We start from the raw sequence: 16,312 nt of genomic DNA, 5'->3' as shown, positions 1-16,312 counted from the left end.
TCATGTCGATGTGCGTTCTCTCCGGGACGATTCTGCATCTCATACTTTGTTGGTGTCGTTGGTGCAAGCTATCCGTGTGTTCGGCCAAATTTCGAAACCCCCTTAGATTGTTCTTTTAATATGGCTTCCTCGCCAACCTCGCAATCTTGACCAGGTCAACGGGTAGATCGAGCTCGCCTCTGATCCTGGCGTTGCTGATCTCCTTCTCCACAGCCATTTTCTTGGCCTTCACGTCCTCGTCGTCTGGAGTTCTGTCGAGCGAATATTTCAGGACGTGCAACTGCGCAGCACTGGTCGGCAGAGCAGCTGTTTGAGTATCGTACCAGCCGAGGAAATCGATGAGCTCTGGGTCGACAACCGACGTCTTGCCAGCGATTGAGGCTTTGCAGTCTTGAACGACGCAGAAAGCGCGGAATCCCGTAACAGCATCACCCTTCTCAGCAGAGTTACGCAAGCTGACAATGCATTTGTGGCAGTAAAGGTGCAGGCAGCTGAGGACACGGACGTCACGTCGAAGTTGTTGGCATTTGGAACATTTGATGTCCTTGGCGATGCTCTTGCCGTGTTGGTGAAGTCTCTGAAGCTTCTGCATGAACTCTACGAACGCAGGCGCCATGACTGCAGAGTGGTCAGTAATATGTCTATGCATTGATATGGTTCTGCTCACTGGGTTCTTTGGTTATCTTGTGTCTCTTGACCGTCTTGACAGGTGTCCCCCCTCTTTCAATTGGGCTTGGGCTCGGTTCGCGCGCAACCGCGGATGGTGCTGGTCTCTTTTTGGGCAGAGTGGTAGTCAGGCTCTCGAGGAGACCCGGATAGCTTTTATCAAGGCGGGACATCATCGATTTCGTAGCTGATCCAGCGACCTTTGTTGCGGCGCCATTGCCGTTGCTTGGAGTAGGTGGACTGATGCCGGGCTGAATCGCGGAAGAGGTAGGTGCAAACATGTTCGCAGGGCCGTATGTCTTGTTTGGAGTATACGTTGGCGGTGCGTACATGTTAGGGCTGACTTGAGTCAGGGTAGATTGATGGCTGAAACTGTCCTCAGACTTGATGCTTGGGGAGCGGTATGGGACGAGAGGCTTTAGAGGCGCGACCGTCCGACTGTTGGCAGGTTTGTCGACGGAAATCTCGTGGAGGGAGGAAGACGATCTGGCGGAGACAGACGGGGCATCGACAACGGAGGGTACCGCAATGTCGTCGTCGTCGTCGTTGTCATTGCGTTGCTGAACCCGAATAGCGATGGGCTCGAAGATTTGAGATAGATCGCCTGCCAACTCAGTCATGAGCGCAGCCGCCATCTTGTTGTGGTGGTCAACCGACCCACGACCATTGGCGATGGCGTGGACGGCGATTCTCAACGCGACATCGTACTGGGACCGAGCGCAGAGACCGCCGACCAGGTCGTCATTGTTGAGAACGCTGTTGCGGAAGGTCAACTGTTGCCCAGCGTTCTGCTCAGAACTCAGGACTCTGTCGAGCTCCTTCATCTTCTGTCGGATGTTGGTGATGTTTTCAGAAATCTTCTTCTGAAGGGATTGAAGCTGATCTTCAAGATCAGTCCTCTTGAGTTTAAGGGACTGTCCCTCTCTATCGAGGGTGATTAGCTGTTGGCGGAGGCTGTTGGTGGTTGATTGAGGTTCGAGTGACCTCGAAGGGGATGACATCCTGACCCAGGATTGAATGTGAAGTCAACAAACAGGAAAACACGCTAACGAGGGCGGTGGAAGGGACGGTTGTCGGTGAGGCGGTCAAGTGAGTGAAAGATATTCAAATCATCGAAGGACAGGACGGTTGCCCGAGATGGTGATTCACTGCACATTGTGTTTCTGCCGGACCTCGCTTTCAGATACCGACATGGAGATTTTGTGAATGACACCCCTTTTCTACAGTGTCTTTCCAGGCGGTCTCTTTGTGCAAAGTCATGATAGGAGTGTGAGTATGGCATGCGCTCTGCGGCGCCTTGTCGTCATCAAGGACCATCTGGTTTCTGTGACCAGGATGGCATTGTCGACAACTACGACTGAAGAACCAGATATTGACCCGGGAATCACTCCACCACGCTACAGTGTACATGGCTGTTTCCATGGCAGGACTCCGACCATCCAACTATTTACATAGCTCTGAGGTGGTTGTTGGTATCAACTCTACAAGCAGGTTTCTCATCTCGGTGAGACGGAAGGAAGGGGTGGAAACGGAAGTAGTCTATAGTCCATACACCTCGATATGCATGACGTCCGTGCCGTATTGGACAATAGGATGTAAATTGTAGTCAAGGGGCTATACATATAGCCTGCATAAGCACGAACGGACACCACTTACATTCTTCTCCGCCTGACTCACCGGGTTGAAGACCGTATAACTTGGCTCCCAGCCCTGAGCATTGTTGTTCAAGTCCCAGTCAATCAGGGTTTCTGCGAATTATCGCTCGCCACGTCGGTAATCGATCAGTACATTGCAGTAGAGATAGCTTGACACATTCATCCGCAGCCTATTGTGCAATGTATGCCTCATGCTTGATTTGGCGCATTCCTGTGTCGACGAACGGGACGCCAAGCGTGCCCCGTTCCCAGCGATCGTAGCCCTCCTGGTCGTCTTCCCAGTGAACGAAGTCGAACTTGAGATTCTGCGGCAAGCTCATCGCCGTGTGCGGAGTCGTCAAGGTGCTCTGCCGGTATAATTCGCGGAACACGATCTCGCGTACCCAAGATGCTATGCCGTAGCTAGATCCAGACTGGGAGAAATCGGACCCCTTGTTAACTCTGCGCACTGCAGAAAGCGTTTCGCGGACAGACAGTACTCTCGCGGCAAAGTAGGCGGACAAACGTGAAGTCGAGTCCTGCGCTGGATTGGAGCGCGTGGCCGCGTAGCCCCCTATCTTATCTGTGAGGAAGTGTTTCAAACGCTGGACTGCGGCGCCGTGGCCTGCGGGCCAGAGCGAGCGGATGCGCTTGCGCTCCGACTCGTCGGCGAACTGTTTCTCCTTGGGTGGAGTGGGCGGTTTGCTGTCGCATAGCTGATGCAGCGTCTTTGTGGCATCAGCGGAGTTTCTGGACGGCGCAGGCACAGTGCCGAGAAGCCTGGGGTTATATTTCACTTCGGCTAGCCAGGCTCGGTGGTAGGGCGTGAACACTTTCATTGGCTTGCCATTTTCTGTAAGCATGGTGTCTGGTTCCATGACTGTCTGGTCGTGATGTAGAGAGACGTGAAAGGACCTGTGGGCGTCAGCGGTGGCCTCTTGCAAGACTCTAGTGTCACAACGGAGCTCATCGACTTCGTATTCGTAGTTGGCGAAGAACGTGGGAGATATCATTCTCGCGGATGAAATTGACGATCGAGGGAACGATGTCGCTGCGTTCGCCAGCCTGAAGGAAGATGAGTGGGATGTCTAACTCATTGAGCTCGGACTGCATCAGACTGAGGTTCTCGCAGATAAAGTCCGTCCTAGCTGGTGAGGTTCCGTGCCACCTGAATTCGGCCGGGCAGTTCAAATACGCGCATAGTAAGGGTGCGTTGAATTCTTGTGCGAAGCTGGATGCTGCGTGCAAGGCGCGATTGTCGTGGATGCGGAGGTCCTTGCTGCGGAACCAATGCAGTACTCTCCTTGTGTCTTTCGAATCTTCCTGTTGGTGTAAGAGGGTGGTGAGTTCTTCATATGGGATATGGGAATCGATCTCCTTTGCCAGTTTTGTTTTTGGATGTATGGTCTCAGGGTGATCTGGAACGTGCCTTTTGGACATCTTGATCCGAGATTGATGTTGAATTGGTAGGGTGCTCTTCAGGCGCTGAAGATGCAAGTGTTTCACGGCAAGGCTGAGGGTACTACCTTTAAAGAGAAATCGAGGAGCTGGAAATTGGAACTCTGGTACAACGTATACGGAGGAAAACAAGGCAGATACTGACATTCCGTCATTTTAGTACTCACGGTGTTATAGTACCAGATATGTACACGGGCCAGGTCGAGTTAAGACATGGTTTCTGACTGCGTTGAACCTCGCAATGTACTTTGGGAAGACGATCTTAAAGTCGTCACGCAAGGGAAGATCTGAAGCAGCTGCCTCCTGCCAAGGCGCAGCCTGAGAGGGTCTCGAGTGAAAGCATTCCTCTCGAAAAGTTGCTCTTAGCCGTATCCACGATGCGGATGGGCCTGGGGATCGCTGGTAGGCACAGGAGAGAAGTGAAGCCTGGAATGGTCGTGTCTAGACCTTGAACAGCTAAGTGGCCCATTCTGACACCTCAGCCTTACCGATTGTTTGCCTGTCTCACATCTGTGTAGTAGCCTAGTGGATTGGGTGGTGGAGGCCCGAGGCTCGTTTGACTCAGCAGCATGAAACAATTAGGTTTGCGTGGGGTTCATTGCTGGTACATATCTTGCTTGCACACCTGTGAATTGATGGGAGGATATTTGGACAACAGGTCGTAGTCAAGTTCGAGAGCGTCGAGGCGTCAAGCAATTGGTATTTCTAGATAGTGGTGTGGTGACATGAGTGTCGGCAAACTCATACCTGCATGCTGCAAGAAGTTGATTCTCCTTGGCTGGGCCTCGCTGATCGAAGGTTGATCAAGTTGCTGGACATCTTATCCGAGAACGCCTGATGGTGAGTTGGCTGGATCACAAGCCATGCGTCAGTGCTGAACTCTCCCAACAGAATGGGGCCTCGAGTGAATTAGTAAAATGGTTAAGAGATCAGTGAGAGCCAGACCGCTGGGAACAACGGGGCGACTTCTGGAAAGAATGGATCAAAAAGATTCCGGTCGACAGGCTCGCCTACTACGTACAGGGTTACGACTTACTTGGCGGCCTCCGGGCGAGAGACCCATTCCAAGCGGCGACCCTATCAGCGATGAAAAGGCTAGTTTCCTGCCTCGGATGTCGACCGCTTCGACCTTGGGATGAACTCGTATCGAAATTGGGGTGACAGGAACATGATGCATCGTCGATGTTGCCAAGAAAGCCGCGCTCGTCAGTGCTCTGAGTGTTTCCGAGTTTCGGTGAGAAGTCGAAGGCAAACTTTCGCAACATGGTCAACCTCTGACTTCGGAGATTTGATGAACCATTCCAGTCCAAAATAGATGAAGCGCTGGGAAAGCTGCCACTCACAAGGTGCTCCGCAGATCCCTTATTGGTCCAACGCCAGCCAAAGGCACATGTTTGATTGTGTGCGGTGGCATGATTACTCGTATAAGTTAAAACCATCCTGGCGGAAGCCGCTCCGGACTACAATTATTAGGGCTTCTCAGCGTGGGATGGTATTGGGCTACTGCACTTGGGCCACCTCGTACCGCAAGCTGTAGAGCAAATAGGGGCGTGGAGTGAATTGGGTGGTGGCTCGCAACGTCGTTATGCTTGGATGTCTCTGTGATGCCGCGGAACAGTGCCGAGTTTCCGGGCGTCCGAGACTGAAATTGCTGAACCAACTGTATTGGTCAAGGTTCGCGACCGATGACGTTGATAACGGGTTTGAGCGCTTTGATTTGGTCATCCTTTGTTCACTATTGTGCCAGTTGAGGAGGACCAAGAAGAGCTGCATATCGACTATTGATTCGGAGGCGGCGGCAGGTGTTTGTTTGCTACGTTGAACACAACTCGGCCTCCCCTGGCGTTCAATCCAGAAAAATCAGAGGCATGGGAACGATTGATATTAATCTTCCTAGTCAGACTCGTGTTCGCGATGTCATGGGCGGGTCCGTCTGAAGGCGACCCGAACAGTGCCTTGCAGTTTGTACGCCGCAAACACGTGGATGGCGGAGTAAGTGTAGAGAAATTATTGTGGATATGTCGTTCTGTACCTTCGTGTTTCAATTGACGCCTGTCTAAATCTTGAGGTATCAGACACAGCAATAATGAATAGAGCCCTGATAAAACTTGGCTGGGAAGCAGTTCATTGGCAACCGGGAAAAGGTTGGCGGACATGGGGCTTACGAAGCCGCAGGATTAGCTAGGAAGCAGATCTTTGCCTTCCACTGCTGACCTAGAGTAAAGGAGCAACCAATCTTCCCTCTCTCGAATCGAAACCTGCGTCTCGGAAGATAAAGGAGAACAATATGCTCCAAATGTGCTTCCCCTGCCACCTTCCGGACAATGGTAGCTGACCACCCATTTGCTTATCCCTCGTGCGCGTGAACTGGACAAATCAGCGAGCGATTAGAGCCAGCTCATAAGTCTTCCAAGTGGTAGAAGACTACAGTGTTTGTCATGATCCCAGTCCACCGGTAAACATTTGGCGAGACTTGCAGCGAGACTCATTGTTCCCCGTTAGCGTGGCAAACAAGACTGAGTGACCTCGTGCCTATGCGGAACACTCGGTCGGCTGGCTTGCTTGCTCGGCTCTGATGTGTGCTGTTCGCATTGCCGGTCAGCGCCGGAGCACAAGATATGTGTGCCAAGTCGAGCCTCGTGTGTTCGCTCGTGCAATGGCAACTTCTGCTCAACTCAAAAGGCTGAGATCAACGTGATACTCCTTCAATTCTCCTGTCACATGGCTGACTTTGAGAAGGACATAACAGGATTAGTTTCAGTTCGGTTCGAGGTTGACGTGCTGCAAAAATACTCCCGTTGGCCTTGTTTGGTCAACCAGGACACACTAGTTCATGGAGAGGAAACTGAAAAGTCAAAGTAGCAGGTTGATCGGCTCGAGCTCGGCAAATCATACGTGCCCGAGCTGCTGAACGGCAAGGAGGAATGGCCTTAGTTTCGGGCACGTAAGAAATTTCAAACCACGGCTCTTTCCAGTGTCAGAGTCACGTCGCATCCAGAGTTGCAACGGAAATTTTTCACGAAGCAGACAGGGAGAATGGCAATGTCAATCCGAAGGCGGCGGTATTGCTGCTTTTGGCCAGCTTAGCTGTCATTTTCATGACTCCTTGTAGCAACCGAAATGACGGACGGGTCACTGGCTCTCTGGGGTTTTCGCTCTGCGGCAGTGGTCTTTGCATCGACGACATGTCTAGCTCGTCTTTAATTCAAGATCGTGACTTCTACCGACTTGGATCGGATAGATGAAGTACCTATGAATTGATATAGCTGCATTACTCGGAGATCCTTTGCGATGGGAGCGTGGACAGGCTGTGCGTGGCAGCCTTGGGCTTGCACTGAACCGCCCGGACAAGGCTCAGGAGGGTCCAAAGACTGCCGGATGTCTTGCTGAGCGGGGCCACCCTGCAGGCCACACCTTATGCCGTTATTCGGTAATTGCGAGCTTCGTCGTGTCACCTGTATGAAGGCCTCAGAATTCCCGTCGCATTCCTTAGCAGTACTAATACCAGCGTCCTTTCTTGACCTCTACTAATAGTATTACTATGCGAGGATTTGTTCAGGAAAAGTAATACATGGACAACGGCATGGCATGATCGTTTGTTTCTTCTGGGCTCTTTTTTACCGAGCTTAGCTCCAAGCTCTTTGTGTGGTTTCAGAGCCTGGTCCTTGCTGTCTCTTCCCTGCGTGCGCTCGAGGCTGTTTTCCTCGGCACCTAGTCTTCTTTCGGGGTTAAAGGCGTTCCGCGGCTTCTCACTGATTGCGCGCGTCCGTAACGAGTAGCCCCTGTTTCGCTGGCGGGACGCGCCATTCTTTCTGAAAAGGCAAGCGCAACAGTCCCGGTATCAACAAAGGCATATCCCACGCGAACCATGGGTGGTAATCATCGTCTAAAACAAGATCAGATATCTCAACAATACAATAAGTATCACGAGTATGATGGGGATGCCATGTCTTGCTCCTTATTGGAGTAAGCCCGTGTCTGACCGGAAGTTACCTTGTTCTTATGCACAGATACAATGTCGACATCTCATAACAATTTTTTGACTTTGCGATTTGCTGTCGTTGGCTCCGAGTCCGACCACCGGCCGGCCTTCCGTCCATCTAATCATCAAGTCATGTTGCAGAGATTTTTTCAGTTGACTGCACTTGCCGTCATGACAAGCCCTAAATCCCTGGAAGCCTGGAAGCTACCACGCATTCCTTTCATGACGGCTTGCATTAAACGTTCATCTGTTTGTAGAGTTGTAGTTGCTACTTGGGGTCTCGTCGAGGGCTGCCGATAGTTCTGCTGTTGTCAAGCTCGATCGTCGACCTCGCCAAAATCCATCACCGGTAATATCAATATCCACACAATAACGGAAAAGGAGGGTCGCCATGCATTGCCGGTGGGAGCTGAGCTTTGGACAAGTGGTTGCGTAGGTGTTTGGATTTGGGCAGGGTACGTGTGCATCGTTTGCCCCCTGGCAGCGCCACCCAACGCCCTCCCGATCGACAGATGGTGGGTGTGGATGCAGGCTTAGCGACAAGGGTGGGCACCTTTAGCGGATTCCCACCGTCACAGCGGCCGAGCTTTGACTGTCACCTTCTAAACTCTTGCCTTGCCTCTTTGCCTGCCTTGCCTGGCGCCGTGCTTTTCTCGTCTTTCCTGCCTGAATCATCCCTCATCAGCGACTGACACACCTATGAACCGCTACTCGCTCTTCAATTCCCCGATTCAAATCTCTTTCTCTCTCTTCGAAAGAAAAGGTTTTTGCATCTCATCAAAATTCTCTTTCTCCCTTTTCCTCTTTGCATCGCACTCTCCGAACCCGTCAACAGGATCGTAAAGTCCCTTTTCCACCAGTCTTTGGCAGATCAACCCCGTCAGTATTTTACCCATCTATTTTCCGGGCGGCAGCATCAGCATCAGCATCACGCACTGCGCGCAGCCCACACGCACAGCAGCCCACCCACCGTCAACCCCCAACCCGAAAACCCTACCCAAGAGAAAAACCTTCCCACCTTCCGCGCCAGACCCAGCAAGCCTCCCTGACGCACCTGCCGAGTGTCTGACAAGCTAGAGCAAAGGACCCAGTCAGTGACCCTCATCTATACTCATGCTTTCTGCCTTCACGCGTTGCAAAAATTTCCACACAGCGACCTTCCCATTCCGCACACATCCACCCCCCTCTTCGCCTCCTCCACTCTCTTGCAAACTACCCTGGCAAAAGCCTTCCTCTTCACCTTCAGCCTCACCTGCGCCTGTCGCGTGTCTTGATACATCCATCACAACTTCCTTGCTCCGCTAGGCTGTTTACTGACTTGTGGCTTCGTTGCCGTACCCTGCAGACACGAGTGTTCTCTTCGTTACCTCACTTTGAGAAAATTTTAATCCGTCCTGTCCTTACTGAAGACATTCATCACAACACCTCCTAACCGTCGAGCTGTTCCTCGACGTTCGAAATCTATCCTACACGAACAAGCCCGATCCTTTTCGTTTGTCGCTTCTCTTGATCGTCCGATGGTCGGTTGAATCCAGCGACTCCACGAACAGATTTATTTTCAGGTGATGGACCCTCGGCAATCATTATCAAGGACAACGTCGTCCGGTGTTGGAACACCGCAGAACACGTACAATCCCAATAGTATGGCGTCAGCTTATGCCATGCCTCAGTATCCGAACAACACGCATCTTCCACCGATCAACTACTCGCAACTTCCACCTGCAGGTCAAAACTACATGCCTCAACAATACCGCAACGAGTTGCCTCGCTACACCTCTGCCCCAGCAAACGCACCTGTCCCGTCACCAACTCCTGACAATCGTTACAACTCGCAGATGAACCCCCAGGGTTCCATGGGCGGCTTGCCACCGACTTCCATGTTGCCATCTCCTCACCAACAACCTCAGCAGCAGCCACCCCAGCAGCAGCAACAACAACAACAATCACACCAGGCTTATCATCAGCAACCACCACCTCGCCAGAGCTACCCGCAACCTCTGGCTCCTGCACCGCCTCGACCGAACATCGATTCGATTGCTCAAGGCTACCCCCATCCCGATAACCGCCAGCAACCGTGGTCCGGCGCCGAGTCGATGCCGGGCATGACAACAGATGTCGGTCGCGACCCAACAAGAACACACGTTGTGGGCTCGCAAGGAAGAAGAGGCATTCTGCCCAGTGCACCCGGCCGACCACCGGTCATGCCCAATGGAGTTAATGGTTCACCAAAAAGCAATGCTGTCCCTCAGAAAGACGCAGATGGAAAATTCCCGTGTCCCAACTGTACCAAGACCTATCTTCACGCAAAGCACCTGAAGCGGCACATGCTGAGGCGTAGGTGGTGCCTTTTTTACGTGCCGGACTAAGCTAACATTCTGTCCAGACACCGGTGATCGACCATACATGTGTGTTCTGTGCAACGATACGTTTTCCCGAAGTGACATTCTGAAGCGCCACTTTCAGAAATGCTCTGTCCGTCGTGGTAACCCGACTGGAGCAAGTCATTTGTCCAACCCTGCCGCTCATCTCAAGAAGTCTCAGCAAGCTGCTGCAAAGGCTGCTGCTGCCGCCGGTAATTCACCAGCAAATGCATCTACTCCTACCAGCGGAGTGATGAATAATCCTCCCTACACCACTGCTACAATGCCTAGCACGTCCGCACCGACAACAACCGCTCCTGCTCCTGGAATGGCCTATGGCATGTCCTCCAATGGTCAGGGCGATATGCAGCGTCAGGGACAGATGCAACCTGGTTCCGCACCAGGTGGTATGGATCCTAATGGGAACACCTCGTGGTCGATGCATGACGCTCGAAACAGCCAAATGATGTATCAGACTTCCACGCCTCCCACTCATTACGGCATGCAGCCCGGCGGAGGGGATGACAAGCGCAACGTTATGCCTGGTGCTCATCACATTGGAGATGAGTGGAACCACATGTTCCACCCCAGTGGTAACGAGGGCTACATGAACCCCATGTTTGGCGGATATGACCAGTCACAGGGTGAAGTGAAAAAAGATTATGAGTCTCATGAAGGTGGATCGAATGGTTACTACATTCCTTCTACGAGCCTTGGAGCTGACGGTACGCTTGGACCCCCTCTCTGGAACCTGCATGCATCTCGGCAAGACTTGTTGCAAGCCAAGGTGAACGCCTTATTAACGTTTGTTTTCCCTGGTGGAATACAGGAATCGCTCCAAGAGCAACAAAATAACCTCTCAATCCAATCCTGCCTAACCGTCGACGCCATCCAACATTATCTCGATCTTTTTCCGAATTTCCAAGGTCATTTCCCATGGCTGCATGTATCGACCTTCGATTTCCTGAACTCTTACGACGGCCTCGTCCTCGTCATTATCTGCAGTGGAGCAGTATATTCTGACCGTACTTCGCAAAATCAGGTACGAGCATTGATGCAACGTGTGAAGCAAGGCATCGAACGAACGTCAAAAATCCTCCAGAATTTGGAGCTGGGCATACCACAGTCACAATTCTCACCGTCGGGCATCGAATTCCAAGAGCTACAAGCGCTGACAATCCTGCAAGGCTTGTTTGTCTGGCATGGCGGCCCTGAAGACAGAGCACTTGCACGTGCTGAAAGTAAAAGAATCATGTACCTGGTCAGACAATTCGATATGTTGACCCTGGCTGGCCCAAACGATACTGTCGGCTACAGCTATCTCCACAGTCTTCAACCTGGTGAAGAAGCTGATCCTTCCCGGTGGGATTGGCGTTCATGGGTGGAACAAGAAAAGCGATCCCGGTTGATGTTCATGGTCTTCTTGTGGGACGCCGCCATGTGCATATATTTCAATGTTGCCCCACAATTCTCTTCGGCTGAGATCAAATTGCCCCTTCCCTGTGACGATGCTGCCTGGGAAGCTCAGGATGCTGAGACTTGTGCGCAGGCTCTAGGCCTTCGAGGTCAAGTTGCACAGTCGCGGCTCAATGTCACTGGCTCGCACCGGTTAAAACAATTGGAGATGCACCATGCGATGAGTGCCTTGCATAGTACGTCAGTACTCATGCACCCACGGACTACCAACATCTATTCCAAGTTCATTCTGATTCACGCATTACACGCCGAGATTTGGCAAGTCCAACGCCAACGTTCATTCATCAATCCTACGGGGTCCCCTGGTGCTGGTGAGGATTCGGCCATGGACCAGTTTATGAGCATGTACAATTCTATCGATCTGGCTCTTGCTCGATGGAAGCATTCTTGGGATGAGGATCTGGCGTTACAATATCCTCCGAATGATGGATATCACCAATTTCCTAAACGCGCTGGCTTTTGTCGAGATGGCGTCCATTTCTACTGGCTTGCTCGTGCTTTTCTTCAACCTGATCGAGCTCACGATTGGCAATTACCTGCGGACGCTCGCTTGCAGCAGACGCTACATGGACTGAAAAAAGCCCGCGACTGGAGCCGAAGCGATGGTGCTCAGAGAGGTGAAGAGCCCGGCAGTGTCGCATGCATTGACGACAACTACGCGCTAGCGAGCCCGGTACTAGACATGCGAAAATTGTTTCGTCCATTGCGCATGGTCTCTGATGATTCGCTGGCGTCTTCTCAAGATCTCTGAGATGGCTTCTAAACGTGCTCATTCGAGGTTGGAATTCATCCCGCCGGGGCATCATCTTATGGTTCTCCATGCCAGGGTCTTCCAACATCGATTAACGAATACCATACGAACTCCTTGGCGGTATTGTCATGTTTGCTTTTCAGAAGCTCTGCATTAGACGGGTGGGCGGTATGAAATCAAAGAGCTGAACTTCAGTCTTTGTGATCAGAGCGTTTTCCAACTTTCGCCCATTTTTGCGTAGCAACGGCGCATGGATATGCATTTCCTGGACGGAGACAAATGGAGTCCTTGAGCGAACTTTTGTGCATTTTCTTCTTGTCCAGTTGGCTCATGCCCGATGTCAGGCGGTCAGACTCATTCAATGCGACAGTGGCGAGGGTGCTCAATCTCGCCATTTGTGCATTCTTTGCAGCACTGAATGGAGCTCTCTTTACGGTGGGCGGCAACCATGGATATGGGACATGGGGATTCCGGGAAGATCGAGATGGTGTCGGTTGGGTCGCGACGATTGAGGTTATTATGCTAATTGTGTCATTTTCTGCTTGCATGGGGTTCGTTCCGGTTGAAGCCTGTAGCTTTTATCACAGGCCATCGTGGACGCCACCCGTGCATCTGTTTGCATTGCGTTGATAAACGGGGCTACTGAACGGGCATACTTTCGTTCAATTGGGTCGGAAAACGTCGACCTTCCTGGACAATGGCTAAGGCCAGGCAGAGCTGGAATTGTTGCTGTTAGGGTCATGGGAGTTTGCTGCTTTTTCACGATCAAATCAACTGCCATCACAAGAGACTGGGCTAGTGGTTGGCTGGATGCAATCGTTGTCAATTCTCTCTCGACCTCCGCCTGCGATTGCTTTCTTATTAAAGCATACCACAAAAACTTGATTACTTTCAGATAGATAGACGCAAAAAGTGCAATGCAAAGAATACGGCTTTCAGAAACCCTATTGACGGTCCTCGGACCATGTTTCTTTCGTTTCGTCTCTCGCGACCGCCTTGTCTGAAGTAAAGCATAAAGCTGCCACGGATGTTTTGCGAGAGTACAATCGAGTACAATCCACCATATGTTCACGCCATGCCAGTCAATATCACAGTACACCGTGCTACTCGTATGAGTGGCGCCTCGTCGATCCCACCGAGCCCACGTCGAGAACTGGGCTCCAACTTCTCGGCCCACTTCTGAAGCATCCACTTCCCGCTGTACATAGCTTTTAGCGAGAGATGTTACGCGTCCCAGAATAAGGCTTTCGTCTAGAACTTCCGCGTAGTTTCAGCGACCACGTTGCCATTTTGAGGCAAAAGTTTCCAGCAGTGCAATGCACCGATGGCACTCCATGCAGGGGTTATCCGAGAAGGGCTAAACAGTGGCCGTAATGAAACACTAGTCTCGAGCAAACCGGTGCCGGCATCGAGTCAACCCTCCGGTGCTCAGTCGTAAGCTCAAGTATTGCGTGTCCAAGGGCCAACACCCAGCAACCACGGCGTATGCTTGTTTTAGCGCTGATAGAGCGGTAGTTGGGGGCTGAGACGGGACCGGTAACAGTTCTTTGTGGGGGGCAAACGCGGAAGTCTCGCACGCCACTTTCGCTTGTGCTCGCGTGGATCATACTCGAGAGGGTGTGTGTTTCAGGCTTTCTGCGTTGACAAGCAATCGCTGCCGAAGGCGGAGTCTCGCTTGCGGCCAGTGTCCCAGGACCCTTATGCGAGTCATTCGGCTTCAGATTGTTTCAGTCAGGTAGTGAAACAGGGACACCCGAGCAGTGACCTATCTGGTATGACCTAGGCTCGCCAAGAGCCCCGAGGATCACGGGTAGTCGAAGCGGCATGTCCAGCAGAACAAACAACTCGTCGCGGCCGTCCACGCATGACGGATGGAAATCTGACTGCTACCCTCTCCAAACACTGTCGGACCTGGGGCCTGCCTGTGTGAGGCTGAAATAACCGGTGCTCGCGAGGTTGACCTGAAACTCTTTGAATTTTCGAGCTTGCGCCCTTTTCTCAAACAGTATGTCCAGCTCCATGTACGTCAAGCCGAAGGGCTCTGGGAGTCGAAACCAGCACCAGATGAGGCAGATCAGTGTCGTGCCCGCAAAGAGGAAGGACGATTTGCCTTTCCAGTCCCAGGCCGAGGGGTTTAGCATTCGTGGCGTGATGATGTTCGTGATTATGCTTGTGATATTGTATGCCACGCGGGCTAGCACGACAGTCTTGACGCGCAACCGAGTCGATGGAATCTCTGCGACCAGGACGTAACATACAGGTCCGACTGTGAAGTCGTAGACGAATGTAAGGACTATAAGCATTGAGCCCAGTGTCCAAGAGATGCTGTCCTTCTCAGGTAGTGTGCCGACGATGCCGGTTGCAATCAGGATGACGAGAGAGAGGCCAAGTCCTCCGAGATATAATGCTCGTCTGCCTATCTTGCGCATCCCGACCCATGATAATATACCCGCGCAAATGGCCCCAGCGTACATACCAACGGCGAGGTTGAAGCTGTTGGCAGTGTCAAAGCCTGCTTGTTCGTAGAAGTAAGCAGCGTACCCGGTCATGGAACTGCCACAGAGTGCTTGCGTGCACCATACCATGCAACAGATTTCAGTCCGTCGAAGATCGGTGCCCTTGAAGCAGTCGAGATAGGAGACGCCACCACCATTAAGGTACTTCTCGACTTCGTTGGTGTGTTGCATCATGGCAATCGTCTCGTCGGCATTGAAGTCCGGGTCCGCTCCTTTAGTAGTAAGTCGCAATAAGGCTTTCTTTGCCTCGCTGATCTTTTCATGCCTCACACACCACCATGGGCTTTCGGGCGTGTACAGAACGAGGCAGAGAATTGGCACTGCGAAGGCCCACCTGTGATTTGCAGGCTGCGCATCAGTGCGTGAACCCACGGGATACAAGAATTCGTGCAACACTTACTGAAGGCCAAATGGAATTCGATAAGACCATTCTGAAGTGTTGTGCACAAGACCTCGAATGACCGAAACGCCAAGTATTTGACCAATGAGCCAGCACAGATTGACATTGCTTGTTAGATACGCCCTGAGAGCGACCGGCATGACTTCCGCAGCGTATGTTGTCGATAGTGTCTGAGTAGAACGAATTAGCTCGAAAGAGGTCCAAGCAGTGGGCACCACGGACCTGAAAGACGCCCCAGGGCAGACCGCACAGAATTTGAGCAGCGAGCAACATCCTGATGTTGACCGCGAAGAAGGCAAGAAAAACGAACAGAGACATCCAGACCAAAGTCAATACCATCGTTTTATGATATCCCCATCTGTCAGTCAGGAAGCCGTTGAACATCAACCCAAAAATCTCGCCAACAAGAGCTGCGTTAGTGAGGCCAGATTGCCACGCTGGTGATATCTGATAATCAAGTTCGCTCCTCGAAGCGCTGGGGTTTATTGGAGTGCCATAAGACCGCCGAAAGACCGGGAAAGCATAGAAGCTGTTGATCAAGGTCTTGTCATAGCCTTCCATGACGATCGTCATACTCAGAAGAACGGACCACATCATTGCCTTGGGATATAACCGACATCCTCGAAGGAAAGTCATGGCATGTTCGGCTTTTGTGGCTGCTCGGGCCTCGACTGACAATCGGCGCAGACCTGGGATGGCCCGCGACAAACCGAAAAAGAGATCGTCATTGGATCTGGTGATATGGATTTGATTTTCAGAAGCATGTTTATCGAGGTCCTGGTTCGCTTGCACCCTCAGAGGCTGTAAGCGATGCGAGGCTGGGTTTGCGACTGTGATAAACTCCAGAAATTCGGAGGGATGGACTTTGTCGTTCGATGACCTGGCTTGCTCCGAGGAGTCAGGATCGCGGACACTCCTGCTTGCATCACTCATTGCTGCTGAGGAGGAAATCGTTAAGGGAGGTCATGACTCAGGCAAGCGCATCTTAGGGCATACAGGGCCTTGCAGAACAGGAGCTAAGTTCGCAAAGGGATGCGGCTGACACGAACACCCAATTGTAATAGGCAAA

General features: G+C 51.9%; 4 protein-coding genes across 4 annotated transcripts; 1 reads left to right on the top strand and 3 right to left on the bottom strand.

Moving 5' to 3' along the window:
- Nucleotides 1–115: 115 nt before the first annotated feature.
- On the bottom strand, nucleotides 116–1,667 carry PV05_04444 (uncharacterized protein; the record flags this gene model as incomplete). Its single annotated transcript, XM_013460844.1, has 2 exons — nucleotides 116–618; nucleotides 668–1,667. The coding sequence occupies 2 exons, from the start codon at nucleotides 1,665–1,667 to the stop codon at nucleotides 116–118; spliced, it is 1,503 nt and encodes a 500-aa protein (XP_013316298.1).
- Nucleotides 1,668–2,024: 357 nt separating this feature from the next.
- PV05_04443 (uncharacterized protein) lies at nucleotides 2,025–4,878 on the bottom strand. The gene is made up of 2 exons (XM_013460843.1): nucleotides 4,795–4,878; nucleotides 2,025–4,607 (listed from the first exon to the last, which is right to left on the bottom strand). Exon 2 carries the CDS (start codon nucleotides 3,311–3,313, stop codon nucleotides 2,492–2,494), a length of 822 nt encoding a protein of 273 aa, XP_013316297.1. The 5' UTR covers nucleotides 3,314–4,607; nucleotides 4,795–4,878; the 3' UTR covers nucleotides 2,025–2,491.
- A 4,427-nt stretch (nucleotides 4,879–9,305) lies between these two features.
- Nucleotides 9,306–12,327, top strand: PV05_04442 (uncharacterized protein; the record flags this gene model as incomplete). Its single annotated transcript, XM_013460842.1, has 2 exons — nucleotides 9,306–10,074; nucleotides 10,124–12,327. 2 exons carry the CDS (start codon nucleotides 9,306–9,308, stop codon nucleotides 12,325–12,327), a joined length of 2,973 nt encoding a protein of 990 aa, XP_013316296.1.
- A 1,886-nt stretch (nucleotides 12,328–14,213) lies between these two features.
- On the bottom strand, nucleotides 14,214–16,176 carry PV05_04441 (uncharacterized protein; the record flags this gene model as incomplete). The annotated part of the gene is made up of 3 exons (XM_013460841.1): nucleotides 14,214–15,177; nucleotides 15,244–15,413; nucleotides 15,466–16,176. 3 exons carry the CDS (start codon nucleotides 16,174–16,176, stop codon nucleotides 14,214–14,216), a joined length of 1,845 nt encoding a protein of 614 aa, XP_013316295.1.
- Nucleotides 16,177–16,312: the final 136 nt, after the last annotated feature.

The sequence above is a fragment of the Exophiala xenobiotica genome (genome assembly GCF_000835505.1).
Source record: "Exophiala xenobiotica strain CBS 118157 unplaced genomic scaffold supercont1.3, whole genome shotgun sequence".
NCBI lineage: Eukaryota > Fungi > Ascomycota > Eurotiomycetes > Chaetothyriales > Herpotrichiellaceae > Exophiala > Exophiala xenobiotica.
This window is presented reverse-complemented; position numbering and strand designations above follow the sequence as displayed.